The sequence below is a fragment of the Salvelinus sp. IW2-2015 genome, linkage group LG20, assembly GCF_002910315.2.
Source record: "Salvelinus sp. IW2-2015 linkage group LG20, ASM291031v2, whole genome shotgun sequence".
Classification (NCBI taxonomy): domain Eukaryota; kingdom Metazoa; phylum Chordata; class Actinopteri; order Salmoniformes; family Salmonidae; genus Salvelinus; species Salvelinus sp. IW2-2015.
Window position 1 is genome coordinate 61478116 of NC_036860.1, and position 11226 is coordinate 61489341.

The following is an 11226-nucleotide window of genomic DNA, read 5'->3' on the forward strand; positions in this document are numbered from 1 at the left end:
ACCTAAGGTTTCTAAGGACCATATGAATTGTATTACCCGCTGTTGGCCACAAGGCGGAATCATTTTTCTTGTTAGACGATCAGTCAAAGGAAGCTACTTCAGGTCACAGTCTAGTGAACACTTGAGATTAGGATGCATTTTAAATATGTCATGTAATTGGATGTTTTCATGTTTTGTGTCGATACCTTTCATCATGAACTCTCAATAAAAGGTCAAAGTTGATTGGAAAATGTTTATTTGTAAAAAAGAACTAGGCCTACTAGTTTGTGTGTGTGTGTGTGTGTGTGTCTGGCGCGTGCTTGTGGATGTGTTTGCGTGTGTGTATGAGTGTGAGTGAGTGAGTGAGTGAGTGAGTGAGTGAGTGAGTGAGTGAGTGAGTGAGTGAGTGAGTGAGTGTATGAGAGTGTGTGTGAGTGTGAGTGTGTGTATGAGAGTGTGTGTGAGTGTGTGTGTGCAAACATATGTGTATAAGATGCATTAACTCCTCTTTGTCTACATGTACGGGGTTCCGTTAGTTATGCTGTGTCATCATAGCGTTCTGTATGAGAGTGTGCTCAGCAGTAGTCTTCAGTGACTGTGTCTCCCCTGCAGGTGGCACCAGAGAGGCCCTGTGTGTTACAGCTGCGGGTCCTGGTCCGTTTTCCTCCACTGCAGCCTGACCAGGCTGCCCAACACGACCAGTTTCCCTCCTGAGGAACACTCTCCACGGGGATTTTACTATTCTTATCTGGAGAAGAAAACTATATTTTCAGCTTGACAGCTTTAACTATATACATAGGACAGTGTGCTTGTGCGTGCATACATGCTTGGGCATGCGTGTGTATACAACGGCTGGCTCCACTCACTGTTATCAGCCTTGGCATCCTGGCAGGCCAGACCTTCAAACTGGGGCAGACAGAGACACAGGCACTTCCCGTCCAGCAGGGCCAGAGAGCCCCCATTGTGACAGGGCTGACACTTGCACACACTGTACTCAGCCTCGTACTCCTGAGTGGCTCTCTGCATGTTAAGCCTCCTGGTGTTGGCATCAGGCATACTCAGTGGGATCAGGGTCTGAATGGGTTCTGGCTACGAGGGGAGATAGACAGTCAGACAGACAGACAGACACACACACGGACACACACACACACAGATGTAAATAGTGCAAACATGCACTGAAACGTATTCAGTTGGCCTTGCTGTTATGTTTGTTTTCCTGGATGTATTTTGTTTTCAGTTGTTGTTTTCTGTTGTTATTTTCAGTTATTTTCTGTTGTTGTTTCTGTTTTCCTTTGTTTACATTTATTTAGTATTTTGTTCATTTTGTTGGTTGTTGGTGCGTTGGGGGACAGTGGCTTTTGTTCATTTTGTTGGTTGTTGGTGCGTTGGGCGACAGTGGCTTGGGGGGAATGGAAGGTGAGGTTTTGTTTGTTTTTGTTCTTTCGGGGGGGGGGGGTTGTATGCTTTAATATACATACAGTATATATTTTTGTATACAAAAATACAACTTTACCAATCCCCTTTTTGGCAATGTAACACCTTCTTTCAGATCTACACAGTATTTATAGGAATGAGACAGTATGGGATGGATTTGGAATTGTGCCCTCACCTCACTTCTGAGGAGTGCAGGGGCATCGCCCACTGTCCGGGCCCAGTTCTGATAGGTCTGTATGTCCATCAGCCCCTCCTTCGTTATCTGGGTTCTCATGGCGACAGCGGTCTCCACGGTTCCGCCCCTGACTACAGTTATCACCTTATCCACCAGCGCCTTGCCCTCCTTCTCAGCTGTGGATACAGAGCCACCATAGGAATCAGGAAGGAGGGTGGGTGTTTTGTGTGTGTGCGTGCATGCGTGCGTGCCAGCAGCATACCACCCTGCATGCCACTGCTGGCTTGCCTCTGAAGCTAAGCAGGGTTGGTCCTGGTTGGTTCCTGGATGGGAGACCAGATGCTGCTGGAAGTGGTGTTGGAGGGCCAGTAGGAGACACTCTTGATTGGGGACATTGCCCTGTGTAGGGTGCCGTCTTTCAGATGGGACATTAAACGGGTGTCTTGACTCTCTGTGGTCACTAACGATCCCTTGGCACTTATCTTAAGAGTAGGGGTGTTAACCCTGGTGTCCTGGCTACATTCCCAATCTGTCCCTCATACCATCAGGGCACCTAATCATCCCCAGCTTCCAATTGGCTCATTCATCCCCACTCCTCTCCTCTGTAACTATTCCCCAGGTTGTGGCTGTAAATGAGAATGTGTTCTCAGTCAACTTACCTGGTAAAATAAGGGTTAGATAAACGGTATGTTTGTGTTGACGGACCTGTGTTTTTATTCACAGTGTCTTTACAGTATCCCGGTCTGATGTGGGCATCTCCTCCAATCCCGATGTTGGTGTCAAAGTTTCCTGAGATTCCAACTTTAATGCAGTCCTGGAGCTTTCTCTCAGTCAGCTCTATAGGAGAGACAACATTGCTAAAACATCAAATACGGACATCACTGCAAACAGGAGAGGTTTCTATATGGTCTCATTTCATTCATTTTTCCAAATCATTATATAAAACATTCATATAGAACCAAATATTTTCTCTCTGATCCTCAATACAATCTTGGGCTGTTTTGAATAAGAGCCCTAGTTAGTATTCATGTTTCATGTATCAGTTGTAGCCTCTTAAAGGCCCAGTGCAGTCAAAATTGTGTTTTTCTTATATCATATGTACAACAGCTGATGAAACTAACACTGTAAAGTGTGATTTATTTTATTTTATCAGATGGCACTTGTGAAAGCAAAAGTCCCGACTTTAAATCTTCATCATACTTCTTCTGCACATTACTCCTCTTACACCATTTAAGCTAGAAACGCCATTCAAACTTTAAAATGTGCAGACTGGTCTGGAAGACTGGTGTTAGTTTGTGTGCTTGCATACAACTGTTTGATATTATTTACACTTTTTGTCCATCTTCATTCTCTTTAATTGTGACATCATCACTTCAATCTTCCATTCACTGTAAATGCAACAGTGCAACTCTTGACACAAATCAGCTACTTTGGCTAAACACTTATACAAAACACTTATACATCTTCATCTACTTCTCTGCTATTCAAATCTGAAATAATAACATAATTATCTGGTACCGTTACAGCATCAACAACATTTTCTGTAACTTTAAAAAGAACTGATTTTTMGACCACTTTCCGAACAAGTTAGACAAGAAGTTAGAGGGTATGGAATCTTCATCCACTTCTCTGCTATTCCAATCAGTCCACGGAACAAAAATATCCGCTACAGATCTGACAATACAGCTGTTTTAGTAACTGCATTAACAATTTTTTGCCAACTTTTTCCTAACAACTGACGTTTTGTCCACTTTCAGAACAAGTTAGACCAAAGTTGAAGTAGACATCTTGGTCTACTTCTGTGCGATACATATCTGGAAATAAGAACAGAAATATCTACTACCAATCAAGAGCTACAGATGTTTTAGTAACCGCATCAACTAATTTAGCTAAGTTCCCACTGTTAAATTAACTGCTATGGAACTTTTCAGAACTTTCAAATGAGAACAATGTGGGAGCACATTCTAAGCATGAGACCATGAGTAAACGTTGTTAGTAATGACACTAATCAGCTTGACCACTTTTCTCAACAATGTGTCGTTGACAAAAACTTAAAGGGTATGACACCTTGGTCTACTTCTCTGATATTCAAATTTGAAATCAGAACAGCAATAACAATAARTACTTAAGTAAAACATTTTAAACTTTTTCCACTACCAGAAAAATACTTGTAAAGAGTTTAAAGCAAGTCCCACCAATTTTTCTTCACGGAAAATAACCATCTAGTTTCCTGAAAGTTGCTGGTAAAAAATACACTCTACACAGGATCTTCTAATCAGCAGGTTTGCATTGGCGGGAGTTTCGGCTTACCATGGTGACATCACCATACAGTAAATAGGTTAAATGGCCAATAATGTTCTAAACCTCCCTGCCAATAACAGCTAGTTTTCCGTTTTCCCCTCCCCACTCAGACCACTCCCAGCCAGTCCTATAAAATTATTGGTTGAGAAATAGTTTCTTTCCTAAAAAGTAATTTTTGCCAATTTTAATTGAAATCTATTACAATAAGGTATTTAATTGTTACCCAGAAATGATTTGATATTGATATAAAAACAGCTGCATTGGACCTTTAAGAGTGGTTTTGGTAGAAAGACAACACGATTTTAAGATCCCTACTTTTGTCCTTGATGGTGTCCTGGTTGAGAACGTAGATCAGCTGGTACTCTCCTCCAGACTTCCCATTCCTGGTGTAGTGAGTCCCGTAGTCCTCCAGAAAGCTGCATTCCATTCATTTAAATTCCATTAAATTCCATTCCATTCCATTCAACTCAACTCAAAATACTTTATACATCCCACAATTGTCCAAGRAGGAGTCGGCAAATACATACACAACAATTTATATACAGTATATATCAATTTACATAAGATATAGTCACAAAAACAATGTGTTTCTAGTGTAATGATAACAGTCCAACCTGAAGTATTGTCCTTTCTCATACTCCAGAGGTAGAGACTTGACATGCTCTAGAAACTCCCCAGCCACCTGAAGGTCCCGGGAACGCATCCTATAGGTGCTCAGCTGCACATGGCCGTTCACACGCATGAAACTCTTGTTCTGATTGGACAAGGACCAACATCAATTCATAAATTCAAATCAGGGAGTTTAAACTCAAAGTCAGCCAAGACATTTTAGACTTCCATCAAATATAAAGCCACTGTGATTTACAAGATGGATGAAATAAACAAATACAAGTGGACTGAAAGTACATTATCCATGGGGTACAGAGAGCGTACACTACAGTATAACATGAAGCCTACTGTACCTTGATGGTAGTGTACTCCGAGACCTCCTTGATCATCTGTGTCCTGTRATACTCAGCATCCAACCCAACCCCTCCTGACACAGTCGTATTGGACTTGGCCATAGACTTTTCTGTGGGGGTGAATTTTAAGTTCAACCCAGCGCTCACAGTCAACTTGGTCTCAGTCATCAGTTCCCTCAGGAGGGTGTATGTGTCCTCATAGATCTCTTTGGAAACGGTCTCCTCTGCTATAGTCTGGGATAGACACATGCAGGGGTCAGAGGTCAATCACAAAGGTTTGAATTTGCTGAAGTGTTACGTACTGTACTGTCTAATCTTCGGACCCAGAAGCAAATCTCACATGCTCATTGGCCAGCTACTAAACGTTAACAGTCTGTCACAATGTGGAATGGAACTTAGATCAAATTTACAGACAACATCATAAAGCCAGAATGGTTTGGGTCAGTGCAATTTAAGAACTGATTTGAAATTACATAAAGATAATGACATAAAGATGATTTGAAATTACAATGCAAGAATAGAAAAGTCACATTTATGGACGGAGACGTGATTCATCTTAGTCTGAAATCTGAGCTGAATATCTCTCAGTTTCAATATTGTTTTACTGAAGTGAGGGCAAATTCCAGGCTAGGCCTTACTCACTTCATAGTTGAGCAAGCCCACGTTCCAAGGCAGCCTGTTGTACTCGTTGTTATTGGGGTTCTTCACCTTGTTGCACATCCCATTGAAGTAGTCGTTGTTGAAGGGGTTTATACGGGGCTCCATGCCCAAGATGTTGATTCTGTCACAGCATAAAGACATAGACACAGAACTTAAAAGAACACTAATATAATATGTATTTCTATGGACATGTTGTAGATCTCTGTATTCAGTCAGGGACCTGAATGGCTGCTGGAGAGCATTCAGGAGCAGACCTGAGTTCAAATACTATTTGTTTTCTTTACTTTGTGTCTTTGATTGAGTGTGCCTGGAGTCGAGGTTTGCATTTTTGGGACTATTTCATTGATTCCATTGATTCTATTGCACCAGGCATACTCAATCAAGTGCAGCTATCATCCCCGTGCTCAAGAAAGGGAAAGTAACTGAACTGAATGACTAGCGATCCGTAGAACTAACTTCTGTCATCATGAAATGCTTCAAAAGGCTAGTCAAAGACTACATCACCTCCTCCCTCCCCTGACACACTCAACCCTCTCCAGTTCGCCTACCGCCCTGACAGATCCACGAACGAAGCAATCACCATTGCACTGCACACTGCCCTCACCCACCTGGACAAAAGGGATGCATACAGTATGTGAGGTTGCTGTTCATTGACTACAGCTCTGTCTTCAATACCATAGTGCCATCTAAACTCATCACAAAGCTCACGACCCTTGGACTAAACTCCTCTCTATGCAACTGGGTCATGGACTTCCTGATGGGTCGCCCCAGGTGGCATCATTACCTCCGCCACAATGATCCTCATCACAGAGGCCCCAGAAGGGTGCATCCTCAGTCCCCTTCTGTATTCCCTGTATACCCACGATTTCGTGGTTTCACACAGTTCCAACTCCATCATCAAGTTCGCTGACGACACGACAGTAGTAGGCCTGATTACCAACAATGACGAGACGGCCTACAGAGAGGAGTTAGGCACTCTGACGGCGTGGTGCCAGGTAAACAACCTCTCCCTCAACATCAGCAAAATAAAGGAGCTGATTGTGGACTTCAGGAGGAACCAGGCTGGGCACGCCCCCATCCACATCAATGGTACCATCGTGGAGACGATACAAAACATAAAGTTCCTCGGCATACACATCTCTGATGAGCTGAAATGGTCAAACCACACGGACACCGTAGTGAAGAAGGCAAGGCAGCAACTCTTCAACCTCAACAACAAACATTTACCCTGCACACCCTCCAATGGACATTTATCATTGTACAGTTTTAAATGTGTATATTATTATTATTATTATTATTATTGTCTCATTCACTTCTCTTTTTTTGACCTGCACTGTTGGAGCTCGCATCATAAAAATTGCACTGTAACCTGCGATTCAATCTGCGATCCTGTGCATGTGACTAACAAACTAATCTGAAATATTTATATTTATTTATAATATTTATAAATATAAATATTTAAAACAAAAATAAATACTATTTGAACCCTATTTGGTCTGCTACTGTGCAGGTGTTTGAGAGGTGAGTGCTGCTGTGCTGACCCATATCCTGCAGTCCTGCCCTGTTCGTTGGTGTCGTACAACTTTGTGCCACAGGGCTTACGTACGGGCTCACAGTCCTCGTCTGACCCGTCCTCACAGTCATAGTCTCCGTTACACGACAGTCTCAACTTAATACATGCACCTTCACAAAGAGAGGGAGAGAGAGCGAGAAACACAGACAGACAGAAACATGCATGATCAGTGTATGATGACAGTTTTATGCAATTAATTCACTGCAATAGCACTACTGCAACTGTGTAAATTGTATTACTGTTAATAACTTAACTTTAGTCCATAGCTGCTCAGAGTAAACGACCTGCCCTGAAATAATGCCGCCAGCTTTTATGCACACAGATTCAGCGTCATATTCGATCTGAAAGATGGAGGCACCATTGTGACGGCCCCTCCCTGCTCGGTTTTGCTGGGCTTACTTCCTGCAGGAGATTGGTGGGCGGAGTAGGAGAGGTGTGCGGCGCTGGGAGGGTCGTCAGTGCTGATGGGGCACACTTGTGAAAGCTCAGCTGTGGCATAAAGCCACTCTTTCCCCATTCAGCAAGAGATACCTCTCTCCATGCATACCTTTGGTTGTTTTGATGTAGGGTTGGCAGTTGACACACGTTGGGCAGTGTTAGCTCTTTGTTATTTTTTGTGTGGTGACCGTGGCTGGAGCAGTTGTCTCTGGAGCACATCCGTGGCTCAGAGGGGTAACCAGCTTGCTGGGAGCTTTGTCTGTGACAGCGGGTTAAAGGGCATTAATACCCACCGCCAGTAAGTGCATGAAGACTGGGGTTGAGCTAGTAATAGGTCTTGGGGAAGCTCCACTTGTTTTTTGTTTTTTTCTCTCCTGTGTGGTTGACACTGATTCTGTTTTGTCTGGTTTGGGGTACTCAATTGGGGCGAGAGCAGGTTTTTGTTCGCCCATAGTTGGTTGACTGTTTGACTATGGCTAACATTGAGGAATTATTCAAAGTCCTGAGGGAGGAGCTTCTGGATTGCTATGCTAAAGATCAATTGTTACGAATTGCGACATATAACATTGAGGTTGATGATAAACGTCTGAAAGAGACGGTTAAGTCCATACTAAAGGCCAACTTGATTGAATCCGGCATTCTAATGGAGTTGTTTTCTCCTGGTTTGACTACATTTCGGTCCACTACAAACGCCCCTAATCCAGTCTTCTCTTTTGAACAGCAAAAGGAACTGTTGTTGCTACAACTAGAGCATGATAGGCTGAAACAGCAACAAGCCTTGGAAAAGGAGTTGGAGGTAGAAAGGTTTAAACAGGAAACGGAGCGTGCCAAACTGACGCTGCAACAAGTCCGTTTAGATTTGGTCAGAGATGGTAAGCTCTCTGACATGTCTCTTAATGACAGTTACGGTGATTTCTCCGGAGTTCGTGCTCAGCTTTCCTTCGATGTAGCTGGAAAATTGAGGCTCCGGCTGAAATTCAGTGACAAGGGTAGCAGATTCCACGAATTGGCCTGACACCGACCGTACGTTGATGTTTCAATGTGTGCTAACTGGAAATCACAAGAGGCCTACTCGGCTCTTAACGTTGCTGACAGCCAAAACTATGGCAAAGTTAAAGCTGCTGTGTTGCACGCCTATGAGTTAGTTCCTGAAGCATATCGCCAGCGGTTTAGAACCTGGAAAAAAGCTAACAGACTTTTATGTTGAGTTCGCATGGGATTTGCACACCCATTTTAATTGATGGTGCACTTCGTTAGATGTTACAACCTACGAGCAGTTGAGCTGGAGCAGTTCAAAGATTGTCTCTGACCGCCTTGCCACATACATAAATGAGCATAAGGTGCAGACCGCCTCGGAGGCTGCCGTGTTGGCTGATGAATATGTGCTCAGGCATAAAGGTCACTTTGGGGAACCCGTCTTAGCAGTGATGGTCGCAGGGATAGTTTTGGGACTAAATTCTTTCCTACTGGGCCTGACCTTGTCTCAAGGGTTGACTGTGGTTCCCATGTGAAATCAGATCATGGCAAAATGTGCAATTACTGCTGTGGTAAAGGTCATTGGAAAAATGAATGCCCTGTCCTTAGAGTTAAAGCTAGGCCTTCTGGGGTTAATGTGCCCGTAAAGCCTACGGCATTAGCGGCACCTGCTTCTAAGTTAAGGGATTCAATTGTTCCATCTCAGGACTAGTTAAAAGAACCATTGGGTATGGTTGACAGTGKATCCATCTATTAACCGTTCATTACTGAGGGTTACGTATCCCTGATAGGTAACCAAGAGAGTGTCCCGGATGAGCGCCCACCTCTACTACTCCACGAAATGCACCAGCCACTTTTCAACGCCTTATGAACAGGGTTGTTTCTGGTTTGGAGGAATGTGCTGTGTACCTCGATGATGTAGTTGTGTACAGCGATACATGGGAACAACATTTGTGCCGTGTAGCAGCACTGTTTGGTTGCCTGGCAGAAGCTCGARTTACCATTAACTTGGCAAAGTGTGAGTTTGCCAGGGCAACTGTGACATACCTTGGTAAAGTTGTCGGTCAGGGGGAAGTACGGTCGGTACGCACTAAAGTTTTGGCCATTGATCACTACTCACCTCCAACCACTAAAAAATGTCTCCAGCGTTTTTGTGGGATGGTCGGCTACAACCGCAGTTTTGTAAGAATCTTTTGACTGAGGCCGCACCCCTTACTGACTTGCTTAAGGCAAAGGCCCACTTTGTCTGGTCTCCATTATGTCAATGGTCATTTGAGGATGTTAAAGCTCTTCTCAGTACTGCTCCTGCAGGAGATTGGTGGGCGGAGTAGGAGAGGTGGGCGGAGCTGGGAGGGTTGTCAGTGCTGATGGAGCGCACTTTTCAAAGCTCAGCTGTGGCATAAAGCCACTGTTTCCCCATTCAGCAAGAGATTCCTCTCTCCATGTTGACATCTAATTTACTGACCTTCATCTGATTAATGTTGTGAGTGTTTACTTAATTTATGGAATAAATTAATTTGGTTATTCCTTAACTCAGTGTGTGGTTTCCCATTGTTTGTTACAATCTTGAGTCAGGTTGTAACACCATACACAGACATACTCATGGCTATGACCTAATTGGGAGGTACAGTACCTGATTCACAAGTGAACTCAGTGCTGGAGCACTCAGAGGGCAGGGCCTGTTCACACACAGCATCGCTGGTGCACGCCTGCTGCTCTCCTATTGGCTGTCCTTGACAGGGCTTCCCACCGAATTGGCCGAACACCTCCACACTCCGAGAACGGTGCTGCCAACATGACAGAGTTCACACACTTAAGGAGCATACAAACTTTCACTCATGCTTTTTAAGCCATGAATAATTTGAGACTGACATTTGAGAAAAATGAGAGACTGGGAGGCCAAATTGCTAGGCCCTGATCTGTATATTTTATTAATCTGAGACCCACCCGTATCTTGGTGCAGCTGTTACAGGGGGTCCACTCAGACCAGCGGCTCCAGACACAGTCCACCGGGTCGGGGGGAGCCACCTTGACCTCCCGAGTGTCCCGTTTGCCTCTATGGGTTACACACACAAGGTTCAGAGCTCAGATTACTAGAATACGTGTCCTCTAATTGTATTTTGTGTAATGAGAGAATAAACAAGTGTAATGAGAGTATTTTGTGTCAAATAGAGCATACGTACGTTCTGTTTTCATCACCAGACACAGACACAGCCACAGCACAGAACCCCAGGAGAAGAGCAGCAGCTACCTCAGTCCTCATAACGGCAGAATGATAAACAGAAGGTTGGTATGTCTTGCTTTATATGTTCGACCTTTCTGTTAATGATTGCACAACAAATCGATAGTTCGGATCTTGATTTATGGAAAAACGCAACCCAGAGTGTTATCAGTGGACTCATGGTAGAGTTAGTGGACAATCCCCTATTTCACAATTTATTACAATTACTGTTTATTAGAATAAATGGACAGAAGATTTTCGAAATACAGTGTCTTTTGCATTTTTCTATCCAACATATTATCCAAACACATGATACATTTCTGAAATCCTCAAGAGGTTTCCTGATCACAAAAAAATGACAAATGTTAATATCATATTCATAGGKGGCATTACACACCCATTTGTGTACTCTGAGCCAAAACCATATTTTCAGTTTGGGACAGTTTATTTATTGGTCTGACAAGTGAAAATCTAAACTATTGTTATTAAGCCCTTGCAGAGAAACCAC

General features: G+C 43.5%; 1 protein-coding gene across 1 annotated transcript; it reads right to left on the minus strand.

The window, feature by feature from the left end:
• Window positions 1-218: 218 nt before the first annotated feature.
• On the minus strand, window positions 219-10789 carry c9 (complement component 9). The gene is made up of 12 exons (XM_024011186.2): window positions 10681-10789; window positions 10445-10553; window positions 10131-10284; window positions 7053-7194; window positions 5494-5632; window positions 4852-5085; window positions 4504-4643; window positions 4205-4305; window positions 2294-2425; window positions 1589-1764; window positions 846-1068; window positions 219-727 (listed from the first exon to the last, which is right to left on the minus strand). The coding sequence occupies exons 1-12, from the start codon at window positions 10758-10760 to the stop codon at window positions 555-557; spliced, it is 1803 nt and encodes a 600-aa protein (XP_023866954.1). The 5' UTR covers window positions 10761-10789; the 3' UTR covers window positions 219-554.
• Between the last annotated feature and the right edge of the window lie 437 nt (window positions 10790-11226).